The 14,944-nt window shown below is 39.7% G+C and overlaps 1 protein-coding gene across 6 annotated transcripts in view; it reads right to left on the bottom strand.

The window, feature by feature from the left end:
• Window positions 1-14,944, bottom strand: part of LOC147109133 (galactocerebrosidase-like) — a 69,939-nt gene that overhangs the window by 39,007 nt on the left and 15,988 nt on the right. For 4 of the 6 annotated variants that reach the window (XM_086002756.1, XM_086002757.1, XM_086002752.1 and 1 more), the window contains exons 5-6: window positions 11,852-11,991; window positions 6,812-6,850 (exon numbers count right to left, since the gene is read on the bottom strand). In XM_086002756.1, the coding sequence (XP_085858882.1) occupies window positions 6,812-6,850; window positions 11,852-11,991 (179 nt within the window). Of the gene's footprint in view, window positions 1-1,616; window positions 1,745-6,811; window positions 6,851-11,851; window positions 11,992-14,944 lie in introns of all 6 variants that reach the window. The other 2 variants (XM_086002754.1, XM_086002758.1) reach the window with 1 other exon arrangement.

Here is a 14,944-nt window from a genome sequence, read left to right as displayed (position 1 = left end):
GCATACTTATTAGCCTTCTGCTTGTTTTCTTGAGGTTTAGTGATGTTCTAGTTAAAAATTATGTTTTAATTATTTTCTCTGTAGTTATCTTTTTTGGGATCTAATTTCCCCCCCTCCCCCCCCAAAGTTTGGATGGTAAAAATAATAATCGGAAAACACCTAAAGAACTCAGGTTTATAAATCAACAAAAAATTGACTTTAAAAAAGGACCGTAGATATAAAGCAGCATCTATCTCAATCTCATCAGTCAAATGTCTTCTTAAGCATAGGTGACAATATGGTACAACACAAGTGTAATTTATTTGTAATTACATATATGATCCAACTATGTCGCATAGCTTCCGATATTCATGCTCATACACGCTGAAAGCTACAGTTCTGTGGGATATTTGATGCTGCAGTGACTGATTAGAAAAGTGTGTTAGGAGAAGTATGCCAAGAGTAGGCAGCTAGATGTGGATGGAGTTTGAAAAGGGAAAGGGGTAGAAAAGAGAAAGAGAGCGAGCAATATAATAATTTTGATACAAGAGCCTGAAGGAGAAATTGATTTTGTGTGACTTTGTCGTCAAGCAAATAATGCAATTCTACTAACAATCTGTAAAGTAAAAATATAATTTCTTGCTACTCTACCAGAATCAGAGTTTTCAAAATAGGCAGATGAAGCTCATCTCTGCAAATTCCAGCCATTTTGTAGTTTGACCCCATTTCACAGGCCTGAATGACAGTTAAAAAAGGCAATAGATTCACATTCATGTCTGAAACTCTAGCTAATCTGGAAGGGAGCTACACTAGGTTAACTATTCATTACAAGTTCTTTCTATATACACCATGGAGCTGGGTGAAAAATATTCCATTTAAAAACTGAAAGCATAAAGCCACTCCTTTAAGATTCAATAGCAAAATACTGCGGATGCTGGAAATCTGAAACAACAACAGAAAATGCTGGAAGCACTCAGCAGGCCAGGCAGCATCCGTGGAGAGAGAAACAGAGAGTTAATGTTTCAGGTCTGGGACCCTTTAAGATTCAATCTGGTTTTCCATTTTTGATCCACTAGTCGGTATTTTTTTTTTTTTTTTAATACCCATCCCTCCCAATTCATCAAAAAAAGTCAAGCAGGAATATTTTTACCACTGCTATAGAACAAAAATCACAAAATGAAAATGAAAACTAAACCAGATTGTATAATATTAAAAATGAAACAAGATATCTGTAACATTTGCATATTGAATTATCATTGGCCCGCAGGCATCTGTAAGGAATACCTATTATATTCACGTGATCACATGCTGAGTTGTCATTGGCCTGCAGGCATCTGTAAGGGGTCCTAACTCCATCTTGTCCACACTGTGCTGTATGTTTGAGATCACAGACCTGATGCTTCATAAAAGAGTTTAAACTGTAATACTCCGTTGTCCTGCAATTTATTATTTTTGTACAAAGTGTGCAAAACAAGACAATATCCCATATGAAGTCAATCCAAAATAGTTTTTCATTAGGATCCTGCACCGGATATGCTTTCCTAATTTATATGGAACTATGTCTGGACCATGGGGGCAAAAAAAGATAAGCAGCAAGAACTGAAGTTTTATTATGCAATTTAGCCCCAAAAACTTACCCTATTATTTCAATTGCACCATTTAGGTATGGATCAACTAACATATCATTTGCGATCCCCCAAGTTCCATCAGTGGCAATAATACCAACATTCTTTAAACCAACTTTATCCAGAGACTGGCGCAGCACCTTTGCAACAGATAAAGACAAAAATCACTGGACTAAATAAGAAAAAAAACAAAAAGCCACCCTAAAATTCTCGGAATATTAGTGTCTGAACTACAAGCATCAGTTCACTGAGAAAAGGATAATCATCACCCCCGCCCCATTGTGTCCCGGTAGTTTGTATTAACAGTCTTTAACATGGAAAATATTTAGATTACAAAAATATATTTGACAGTTTCTATTTTGCTTTAAATAACATTCAATGGGGACAGCTGTAGACAAAAGTCTTGTGTTTAATGAGATGGTATTGAGTGCGAGTTGAATATTTCCTCCTAATTTGATCAAACCAGATAATCTCTCTAGATCTTAGTAAATATATGGGAAAACACCCTCAAGATCAGTTAATGTTGTACTAAATGTGTTTTTTTTTAAACAATTGAGCGTAAAGAGCCAAGGCAGGACACCACAGCGGTTATAGAGTAAAAGAAAACATGGCAAATTAGGGAGTAGCAATTAGGTGACATTTGGGACCCTAAAAGGCTGAAGATTGGAGGAGGAAGGAAAGATGGTAGGGACATAAGGAGTCCTATAATTGGGAGATACTGGGTAAAACAAAAGACTGCAATGAACATTTAATTCAATATAATGAGGATGTAGGGAGAAGACTTCAAAGGAATGGAGGAAAACTTTTGAGGGCAATTGACCACAGTAAAAATTGAGAGAAGGAAAGCTGCAGTGGAGATAGCCTGGAAGCCAGAAACAAGAGCGAGATCACCCATTAGACAAGATTTTTTTCTTGTATCTTGCAGCAGTGGAGGGGAGGTTTTAGAAGAGTCTCCACAGATACAACAGCAGTATACAAGATTGGTACAGTCTTAGTTCTCTATAAAATTTAAGAGTTGTTGAGGAAGAATAAGGGAATGTTTGGCACAGAGCAGCTTTAACAGTGGAAAAAGACGTGGGCTCTCCATTTGAGGTTAGAGTAGATTGCAAGGCCAAGAGAGTTGCTAGATGAAAAATACCTCAAGGTGATAGTTGAGTTACAACAAAGGCCGTGGGCCCAGACAACAACCTGGCTGTAGTGCTGAAGACATGTGCTCCAGAACTAGCCGCACCTCTAGCCAAGCTGTTCCATTACAGCTACAACATTGGCACCTACCCGTCAAAGTGGAAAATTGCCCAGGTATATTCTGGCCACAAAGAACAAATCCATTCCAGTCAATTACTGCCTCATCAGATAACTATCCATCATCAGCAAAGTGATGGAAGGTGTCATTGACAGTACTATCAAGCAGCACTTACTCACCAATAACCTGCTCACTGATGCTCAGTTCGGAGTCCGCCAGGACCACTCGGTTCCAGACCTCATTACAGCCCTGCTCTAAACATGGACAAAAGGCCTGAATTCCAGAGGTGAGGTGACAGTGACTGCCCTTGACATCAAGGCAGCATTTAATTGAGTGCGGCATCAAGGAGCTGATACATTTGAAGTCAATGGGAATCAGGGGCAAAACTCCACTGGCTAGAGTCATTTTTCACACAAGGGAAGATGGTTGAGGTTGTTGGAAGCCAATCATCTCAGCCCCAGGATACTGCTGCAGGAGTTCCTCGGGGCAGTGTCCGATGCACAACCATTTCAGCTGCTTCATCAATGACCTTCCCTCCATCATAAGGTCAGAAGTGGGCATGTTCGCTGATGAATGCACAGTGTTCAGTTCCATTCACAACTCCTCAGATAATGAAGCAGTCCGTGCCCACATGCAGCAAAACCTGGACAACATGCATGCTTGGCTGATAAGTGGCAAGTAACATTCGGGCTACACAAATGTACAGGCAACGACCATCTCCAACAAGAGAGAGTGTCTAAGCACCTCATTCAAAGGCATTATCATCATTGAATGCTCCAACATCAACATCCAGAGGGTCACCATTGATCAAAAATGTAACTAGACCATCCACATAAATATGTAGCTACAAGAGCAGGTCAGAGGCTGGGTGTTCTGTGACGTGTAACTCAGTTCCTGACTCCCCAAAACCTTTTCATCACCTACAAGGCACAAGTCAGGAGTGTGATGGCATACTCTTCACTTGCCTGGATGAGTGCAACTCCAACAACACTCATGAAGCTCGACACTATCCAAGACAAAGCAGTCCAATTGATCAGCACCCCATCCACCACCTTAAACATTCACTCCCTCTATCTCTGGCACAACGTGTCTGCAGTGTGTACTATGTACAAAATGCACTGCAGCAACTCGCCAAGGCTTCTTCAACAGCACCTTCCAAACCTATGACCTCTACCACCTAGAAGGACAAGGGCAGCAGGCGCATGGGAACACCACCACCTCCAAGTCACACACCATCCTGCCTTGGAAATATATTGCCGTTTCTTTATCATCACTGGGTCAAAGTCCTGGAACTCCCTACTTAATAGCACTGTGGGCGTACCTTCACCACACAGACGGCAGCAGTTCAAGAAAGTGGCTCACCACCGCCTTCTCAAAGGCAATTGGGGATGGGCAATAAATGCTAGCCTTTCCAGTGACACCCAAATCCTGCGAATGAATAAACTAAAAAAAAAAATACTGGTGACATGAAGACATGGCCAATGAAGAATTGAAAGATTTTCACTGCCCCAAAGAGCACTGAGGAGATCAAAGTGTAGGGATTCACCCACTGATGATGCACGCAGATTAGGATTATCTCCCAAATCTGGATAGATTTGGATGATGAGCAGAGGTCACCATTGATGTGAAGAAGGAAAAGACTGGGAGAGACCAGACTCTTGCATTAATGAGAAAATATTCAGAGAATAAACCATCATATACAAGGGTTAAGAGGAAATAAAGTAGCGATGAACATAGTTTTGATGGGAAGCTGCATAATGGTAACTTGTTTAAAAGTGTGCTGTGTTAGACTCTGTCAAATGCTTTAAGTGTCCAATGCGATGACAAATGATTTATCAAGTGTTCGAGAGCAGAGTTCCAGAGGGGTTTTATTATGTTAGAGTTTTCATTAAGGCAAAGTAATTGACAGTGGGACTTTCTAGCCAATGCCCTTTGAAAAATCTGGCACTGTAGGAGTCTCTGCACTCCTAACAAAGAATCTATAATTTACTGGAAGTTAACAAACTGAATTTATTGTCTAAGAACTTTACAAAACAAGAAACTACAGGAGAAGCTCAAAACAGGTCTTTTCTCTTTCAATCCACACGAGGACTGGCTGGCCCCACCCTCTACCTCTGACGTCATCACGTTTCCCCACCGAAGGGGACGTCACTTGACCCACGTGATGACGCCATCGCGTCAGATCGCGATGTTGTCGATCTAGCTCTGTTTAACCAGAGCCAACTTGAAAGGTAATAACATTGGTTACAGACAATTAATGCTAGAGGTAATAACATTGGTTACAGACAATTAATGCTAGAGGTAATAACATTGGTTACAGACAATTATGTAAGTCACTGTAAGCGTCTTAGTGGTTTTGCCACAGCACAGTATTATAGCATTATGGAGTCATCAGGTGAATTTAGTTGTTCAGCTTGAACTGAAAACATTTAACAACTCAGCACTAAGAAATGCGAATTATAACAGGTTTCTTAAATACATGCAACATTGTTTAACAGTTGCTTCACTTTACTTCAGCAAAAATCTCAAGTCAACCTCATGTTTAAAATAGGTTGAGTATAGAAGAAAATAGACATTTATAAAAATCTTACTGACCATAAAACTGAGACACAATAACATCTGCACAATGGTTTTGAAACTTACTTATGATATAGATCATCATTTGTATGCATGAAAAAGTTCAAATGATGATGCCAACAAAATTACAAGAATGTAGGACTTTGGTTAATGATTATAGTGTATTGAGGTGTATATTTACAACACAAACATTGGTAGCTGATCCTAAATCAAATTAGGTTTCTTTGGTATGTCACAAAGCCACATCTATGCCAAATAATCATGCATCTGATTCAATCCTAATTCTAAAGCAAGTGCAGAACTACACTGTAGTAAGTCTCTTCCTTATACAAGTAATACCCCATTACTTAAAGCACAGAAATGGTCCAACTTGTTTTGACTTCGTCACTCCTAGTACAGTCAATCAAGAGACAAGATTTAGCTGAAACTTTAGTTATTCTAAAAGCAAAGGGTTAAAACAGATTTTTAAACAAAATTGCCTCGTTCATTCCACTGATCTTCACCGAGTATTTCGTGAATGAAGATTCAACAAGTTATTTACTTAGAACATTCATGCCTTTTCTCTCGAAAATACGAGTGCTCCATTGTAATACTTCACCTAGGATTCCTAGCAAACTATACCAACTTATTATTTTTGGCAAATTAATACATAATCAGACCAAGGAAGGAAAAAACCATGGGCCATCTAGTTTAGTGCAAAGTTGAGAAAGACTCGAGTTAAATTGGTATTCTCATTAAGGCAACATGCACATTTCTCACTGTCTATTCAAACACACAGTTTACCAAAATTAAAATCTTATTAGGTCACAAAAAGCATTCTGTCTTTCGAAACATGAATGGCTACCATATTGAAAATTCCTCGTTATAGGGACAAAGTACTAAATTCAGTGAGACATTTCAACATATTACTTCGAGGTCACAAAATGAGCTTGTGCATTTCCACAATATCCTACAAATAAAAGTCAATGACACATTTTACGGGTGAAAAAGGGGCAAAAGCAGCCAGTGCTCCTTTACTACCCCAAAACAGAAATTGGAGTGAAGCTAGTTCGAGTCACAATTTTATCACACCAGATAATTTTGCACCACACAAATACAAAATCAGTTTTATTAATTTTATATAAGATTAATTATGTATTTTCTTTATTGTTCACTCCGCCCAAAGACTACAGTTTTAATAAATCCTCACCATACAGAATATTCACGTAAAATTTCTAACAAGCAAATCTTACACAGTTGCTCAACATAGAACAGAACCGTTCAAAATGTGCGCTTTGTGAAGTTAATTTTATATTCTACTTTAGGTTTTAAAACCTAATGCATTACATATACAAATGAAGCAGAAGATATATGCAAAAGTTTTCTAACAAAATTATTGTACACGTACCAGGATGTAGTTTGTGTCATATTGTCTCTCATTCCAAATCTAGAACAGAAAAGCAAATAAATCTCATTTTTATCTATGAACATTATGCAGTCAAAATAACAAACTGTTCTTAAAAAAAAAAAAGTGGCACCAAGCCTACTAACAGAATAAACAGCAACAATTTTGCTACCAATTGTTTAGAATTGTAGACAAAACTAAAAGCACCTATGATTATGTACAGGAAACTTTGTGCTATCCGGCACCCACGGGACCAAGCTGCTGCCGTTGCCTCAGAACTGCCGTACTCTCCAGAGTTAATGTTGAGAGATACAGAGATTCTTATCTCCGTATTTGACAACATACACTGTTGCTTAGCAACAGCTTCTAAACACTCGGGTGTGGCCTGCAAGCTCTGCAGCTGAAGCTGTTGCTATAGCTACAGACCTTGCACAGCTTGACTGTTCAAACAAAGCAAAAAAAAAAAAAAAAAAGAATAAAAAACGGCTGCTGATTTTTGCCGGTGGCTCCAGATCGCCGGATAGCTCACCTCCGGATAGCACAAAGTTTCCTGTACAATTGGCCACATCCTGTGAACCAAAATAACAATATTAAATAATTTTCATTCCAGAATTAAAAGGGAGAAACTTTGTTGTATGAGTAGGTTAACAGGAATGTAATGTGAAGCCCAATTACAGGACTCTTCCACAGAGAACGTTTTAAAAAATACATTTTTACAGAGTGCTGTTCATAGCAGGCAGTGGTACTTCCAACATCAAGGGCAGTCTCTAATAGTCACTGGCAGCCATGGGAGAGGAAAGAACAGATAAGATGCCCAAGGCCAATTTATGGACAAAAAAAAAAAAACTGGAAAATTCCTCTCCCCTCTTAGGTGATCAAAACTAGTCCAGGAGACCATACTGACCATGATTTATATTACTTAGCATTCCACCTCCTTTTATATCTCCACTCCAGCCAGGAACTAGTCCAGCTATCTTTTGAAGGTATGCAGCGAATCTGCACTCTCGACGAGCCGGCAACTTGTCTACTATCCTCTGGTAAAAGAACCTTTTGACATCCAACTGAGTTCTGCCCGTGTAGTAACATATACACATGACCCCTGGTCCTCCCTAACCTATATAATTAAAATCTGTCAAAATGAACAGTCTAGACCCTTCATTATTTCAAACACCTCTATCAAATCCCTCTACACATCTCTAAAGTAAATAGACCCAGCTTTTTAAGCCTATCTTGGTAACTAAGGTTTTTAAGATAGATATCATTCTTGTGGCCCTCTCAATCTTTTTCAAAGCCTTTACATCACCCACTATCTAGGGGACCAAAACTGGATACAGTATTCTAAGCGAAGGCTAACCAAGGTCTTATACACAGTCATTTTTCTTTTAAATATTGAATTGTCCTGTTAATGCAGCCTAATACTCTATTTGCTTTGGCTATCGCTTCAGGGCAGTGGTCGTGGACCTAAAGTGAATAGCTCCAGAATACACAGAGAAAAGGCAATAATGTTGCATGGTAAAATGGTCGTTCAGTTTTATTACTGGGCAGGATAGCATTTTGTGATTATAAACTTGATTTGCAATTTCCTTCCTCTATAAATGGGCAAAGCTGTTTTGCAAACCTCAAACTTGAGATGCAGTTAAAGACATACAAAGTGGAAAATACTGGTTGCCTTTGATCTCACTTATAAAGCACATTTATGGGCAAAAGCACTTTGTAGCATTACAAGTCCCAGAATGTAAACATTTCTTCCGCTGGTCCATGCAGTTAAACAAGGAGGTGAGAGAAGTTGAGAGAAAGATACATATATGTTTGTGTCCATGTAATCTGACATTTGCATGCTTTTTTAAAATCCTAAAGTACACATTCATTAAACAAATCGGGTATCAGATTGTGTGTCACAAAACAATGACAGACGATTTAGAGAGATCACTACATAGTAATTATTATCCTTATATATAACCTGATTTCCACAAAATTCTAGGATTATTTTAAAAGTTTGGTAGAACAATAAAAAAAAGGACAATTAGCCCTGATTTTGGAATTGGAAACCCCAAATTTTTCCTGGTCTTCACACTAAAAATCAGGTCCTCAAGATGTGCACACATCACATTAGGGACATCGCACACTTCATGCCATATGTGTATGCAATGAACATGCATCTTGTGACTCGACTTTCAGTATGACTGCTTTCAATGGAGTTGGGTCAGGAGAATTCTTGAAGACTGAAGGTGAGTTCTCTATGTGGGCTTTAAAAGATATACTTTTAATGTTTGTATGGTAATGTAGCCTTCCATTACAGGTTACAGGAGGCAAGTCATATATAGTCTGGATAATTAAAAACTGCTTTCACACGAATAGATTAATTATCTTTGAAGTCTTCCCGGCATTCATTTGTTTTCCCCTTTGTTAGGATAAAATTTGGTTTAAGGGATATAAAGGGGTCCTCAATATTCAACCGGTATAAAACTGTCTGAAAGGTACCATTTAGTCTTGTTAGCTGGAAAACGAGACACAAAGCATCATGGGATACTTGGCTATATTAACCCTTTTAGACTAACATAAATAGAAATTAGCTGACATTCTGAAATGTTGCTTGTAATTACAACCTGGTAACTGTTTAGAAAGAGCCTGTTCTTGGAAGAGATAAGAATACAAAGGCACGATTAAGAAGCAGCAGCAAATAAGGCCTTGAAGTAGCCAGCTGCATAATTCAATGTGGCTTTTGTATCCAGCTAGCCATGTCTCTGCTGGAAAATACTTTCCCATACCGATAACAAAAGTAAGAGCTAGCTCATGAATATGAAGCCTCCGACAGTCGACAAGCTTTTTACTGACGTATTCAGGGGGTACTCGAGTTCGAAGGACAGGCTTAGTAGTTGATTGATTAACCATGTAAACCAATGAAGTATCAATATTTCCATGTATACACCCCATTAGTAATAAGTGGGTGTTGTCTAATAAACTATATAAACTAAGCTGTATTGTCACTTTTCCTCTGAGAACGGTGCCTCCAGCTGGGGTTGGCTGAGGTAGTTCTCCCGTGTGCACTCGTAATAAAACTATTGATCTGGGTAATACCGGAGTCTGTTAGTTCTGTTTTACCATCCAGATTTTCCTCACTTACACCCTTCACTTCCATACAATGCCAATGAACATTATTAGTCGGAAGGATAGATTTCTACATTGTTTTATGCTCCTTTATCTTTCAGTGACACGATAAACAATTTATCCCTTCTTGCTCTATCAAAACCCTTCAGAATTTTGAATACCTCTATTAGGTACCCCTTTAACCTTCCATGCTGAAAGGAGAATAATTCCGGCTTCTCCAATCGCTCCACATAACTGAAGTCACTCATCCCTGGTATCATCCTGGTAAATCGCCTCTGTACCCACTTCGAGGCCTTGACATGCTTCCTAAAGTGTGGTGCCCAGAATTGTACACAATACTCCAGCCGAGGCTTAACCAGTAAGGTTTAGCATGACCTCCTTGATTTTGTATTCAATGTTCCTATTTACAAAGCCAAGTATCCCATATGCTTTCTTAACTGCCGTGTCAACTTGCCCAGCCACCTTCGAGGATTTGTGAATATGCAACCCCAGGTAACTCTGCTCTTGCACCCCCCTCAAAATAGTACCATTTAGATTATACTGCCTCTCCATGTTGCTTCTCCCAACGTGCATCACTTCACACTTAACCGCATTAAATAGCATTTGCCATGTGACTGTCCATTTCACCAGTCCTTCTGAAGTCTGCTACTATCTTGCTCACTATTTACTGTGTTGCCAAATTTTGCATCATCCACAAACTTTGAAATTGTACTCTCTCTACCAATGTCTAGGTCATTTATATATAAACAAGAAAAGCAATGGTCCCAATACCTACACAAAAGCAAAATGCTGTGGATGCTGGAAATCTGAAATAAAAACAGAAAATGCTGGAAATACTCAGCAAGTCAGGCAGCATCTGTGAAGAGAGGAACAGAGTTAACGTTCCAGGTCGATGACCCTTCATCAGAACTGGAAAAAGTTAGAGATATTACAGATTTTTAAGCAAGTGTAGGGGCAGGGAAAGGGAGGAGGGGAGGAAAGAACAAAAGGGAAGGTTTGTGCCTCTCTCCTGCCTTCCATCCTATCACAGACCTTCCCTTTTGTTCTTTCCTCCCCTCTTCCCTTTCCTTGCCCCTACACTTGCTTAAAAATCTGTTACATCTCTAACTTTTTCCAGTTCTGACAAAGGGTCATTGACCTGAAACGCTAACTCTGTTTCTCTCTCTACAGATGCTGCCTGACCTGCTGAGTATTTCCAGCATTTTCTGTTTTCAGTCATACCTACCTACCCCTGGGGGACCCCACTGCATACTTCTCTTCAGTCAGAAAACATCTGTTCACCACTACTTTCTGCCTCCTATCCCTTAGCTAATTATGTACCCAATTTACCACCGACCCTTTAATACCATCTGCTTCTATTTTCCAAATAAGTCTGTTATGTGGTACTTTATCAAATGCCTTTTGAAATTCCACATGTACACATCTACTGTACTACCTTCATCAACCCTCTGTTACTTCATCATTGCCAATAGCTTTTGAATGAAATGTGAAGTCCAAACTCCATTATTTGATAAAGCCTATGAACTGTGTAAATAATTGAGGTCATTAAGATTAATTGTGCCTTTTTATGCCCCTGGCGTTTTTATTGGCTCATCATGAAAACTGATCTTTACTGATTTAAAAAAAAACTTACCCTAGGTTTTTTGGTGTTCAATACCCTCCCCCCACCCCCACTAAATTCTGCAGAACCTGAAAAACACCCCCAAAAAAATAGGTTTTAAAATTGGCAAAAAACTAGGTTTAATGATCCTTAATTGTATCGTGTACCCATTTGTCTGGTTCATATTTTAAAGTAGCTCACTGAAACACTGAATTAGATGTCATTATTCTAACTGCTGTAACATTATCTATAACAAATTAAGATTTCTACAACATTCATTAACACAAGTCAAAAGACATCAGATATGTTTTGTTTTATTAAATATATGTACTAACCCCAACATAATTGATATCAAGATTATGATACAATTTAGCACCATGAATCCACGATGCGACATAATAGGCCGTTATGTCTGGGTAGGTATAAGGCCAGTTCGCTCCATGACCAATCCAACCAGGGAAGGCCCAAGGTAGCCCTAACAAAAAAATAAACAAACACAAACTCACTAAAAATGCGGTTTACAACTAAAGCAATATTAATAGTCATTCAAGTTCATTTTTGTTGCATTTAGGTTTCAGGATTTCTCCTGAATGTGGTGACATGCTGGGATAAATTTCCAGGGGCTCCAGCAGGCGGCTGATACCTCACCCAAAAGACCATCCTTCATGCATGAGCCTATTTGGCAATGGGCTATGCCTTACCCTGTGCTTACCATACATTCCCAATTTTCAGCAAGTATCGCTGAATAGCCATTGGTAATAGAATTCAATTTAATAATTTGCCTCACCACCGCCCCCACGCAGGAGTCCTGAGGCAAATTGTAAAACACCCACTACCATAGTTGAAATTAGCTAACTCATTCTAAAGCAGCAAACCAATGAGCGATTCTTGTTTTTTGTGACACAGTACCTCAGCACTAAGAGAGGTCTGTGTCTGTGTGTGTGCGTGTGCGTGTGCGTGTGCGTGTGCGTGCGAGAGAGAGAGAGAGAGAGAGAAAAGAGTAAAAAGAAAGATTACTTGCCTTTTCCTCTACTCACTAGTAGGCTCTGTAAAAGCAATTACCTAAGTGGCTTTGTGCACAGCATAAGGAACGACAAATGAACTGTAAATAGCTCATTAAAAAATCAATTTATTTTTACATTACCTGAACATTTTTTTTTGGAGGGGTGGAGAAGGGGAAGGTGTACTTTATACTGAAAGTACTCTGGCTATACTTATCTCCTCCTGTGAGTATATTCATAATGTATAAATCTATATATACTACTACATATTTTCTGTGTTGTATGATCACTTGCTATCATCTTTCCTCAGTTCCATGTTCTCAGCTCACTGACCAGTTTCCTATTAACCCTTTGGATACTGAATGCCCTTTACATTTTTGGAAACACTTTCTCATTTCCCTGAAGAGAAGGGAAATGGACACCCCAATACATTTCAAATGCTGATCATAAAGATAATGCATTCAAAATCAATCTTTTTTTGAGAACTTAGCATTTCTACATCCAAAGTGTTAATTTCTTTCTGGAAGACTTTGTTACTAATATAAAGAGAGAAACTGGAACAGTGATATTCTGTAATTTAAGAATCAATTAACTTAGAAACATTCTATAAAAGAAGATTTTCTCTTATTAAATAGCTCCATCTAACTTTCAACTACAGAATTTTCAATATGATGTCAAATAGTCAGTTTGGCTCAAGTGGGTTTCACTCTAATCTTTGGGTCATATGGTTACAGGTTCAAGTCCCATATCTTGTGCACATAATCTAGGCTGTCACTCCAGTACAGTACACATTTTGGGAAGTGGTGCATTGTTTGGAGGTGAAATCCTTCAAAGGAGGTATTAAATCAAGATCCTGTCTGCCTGTTCAGGTGCATGTTAAAAATCCCATGGCACTATTTAAAGAGGAACAAACTGTCCTATGTGACCTAGCCAACATGACTTCTTTAAACTGATTTTTTGATGGTATTGTTTGATCAGCCATTAATCTGACTACAATTCATGGGATGTTGTTGGCACAGAACAGTATACCACTCACTTGACTCAAATGCGTGAAGTGCTTTGAGATATTTTGTTGACATAATAAGGCACTATGAATAAGTACTTTCCCCATTTTTAAGTTGCATCTTTAGACAATTGCTACCTTCATCTGATTGTAGAAGTCTGTTACCTTTGTTACAATTTGCATCTATTAGCTCCATGTAAAGAATATCACATGGATGCAAAACTTTAACTAATTCTTCTAAACAGACAAATGCCATTCAAAGATACTCTATTCAAAATCTTAGCAAACTAGCCACCAAACTGTTATTTACTTTTAAAACTACGTGTACCATGAGATGTCACAGGAAGGGTTAACCAATACCAATCATGTGGTGTATGTAACCTGTTCCACCTTAAGAGAACTACCTTAAGAGATGTACTACTTTCTCTTGGCTGCTGTATACTGTAATACCGGTGGTGACCACACCGGTATATAAGTGTTGTGTAGGGATTTGCTGGGCAGTTCAGCCCTGACCTCCGAATAGTAAAGACCTGTTAAAAGTTATTCTTGTGGTCTGTGTCCAGTGATTTATAATAAGCATAACTGGGACACACAGACTTAACAGTGGCGACGAGTCCGATCTTACCCTGCGGCAGTTTTACATCCAAGGTAGCTTCGTCCTCAGAACGGGCGTTGAGAAGAGGCATCCGCCCTCATCATCCTGCTGAGCACCATCGCACGGGAGGCATCGAGAACCCGGGTTAAAAAGAAAAATTCTGACCACGAAGCCCTCCATCAGCGACAGGCAGTGATCATCCCTTCTACCACGGTGGTGGGTAAGCCGATCAGCGACACGAGCAGAAAGTCGGCCGCGTTGACTGTGGAGTGGGGGAGGGAAAACGGAGGAAAAAGGGCAGAGAACTCGACCACGGCCGGTGAAAAGGGCTGGGCTGCAATCGAGGCCGAGAGGCGCAGCGACTGGGGCAGCTTAAGGCACGAGAGCCGCGGAGAACTCAAACGCAGCCGGTGTAAAGGACGGGGCTGCATGCGGGGCTGAGAGGCGCAACAGCAGGGGAAGCGTGAATGCCCACGGGAACCGCGGGGGAGTAAAAGCAGCGTCGGGGAATTGAGAACCGCTGGGGAGGCGAGAACAGCAGCAGCACGGCAATCGCCATTGCAGCCAGCGGGGGAAGGCGGCAAACGCGGGAATCCGCCATTGTAGTCGGCGGGGGAAGACGACGAGGCGGGAAAGACCGCCAAGCGCGGGAAGCCGCCATTTTAGTAGGCGGGGGAAGACGACAAGCGCGGGAAGCCGCCATTTTGAGAAAAAGAAAAATTTAAAAACTTGCAAGGATGCCTAAACATGGGAACATTAATACCTTTGATAGCGATATCGAAGATTGGACCACGTATGTAGAACGCATGGAAGTTTATTGTAAAGCAAA

The sequence above is a fragment of the Somniosus microcephalus genome, chromosome 12 (assembly GCF_052327205.1).
Source record: "Somniosus microcephalus isolate GS21.2 chromosome 12, FLI_Smic_1.0, whole genome shotgun sequence".
Classification (NCBI taxonomy): Eukaryota; Metazoa; Chordata; class Chondrichthyes; order Squaliformes; family Somniosidae; genus Somniosus; species Somniosus microcephalus.
The sequence above is the reverse complement of the archived record's forward strand: the minus strand, read 5'-3'. Positions and strand labels throughout refer to the sequence as shown.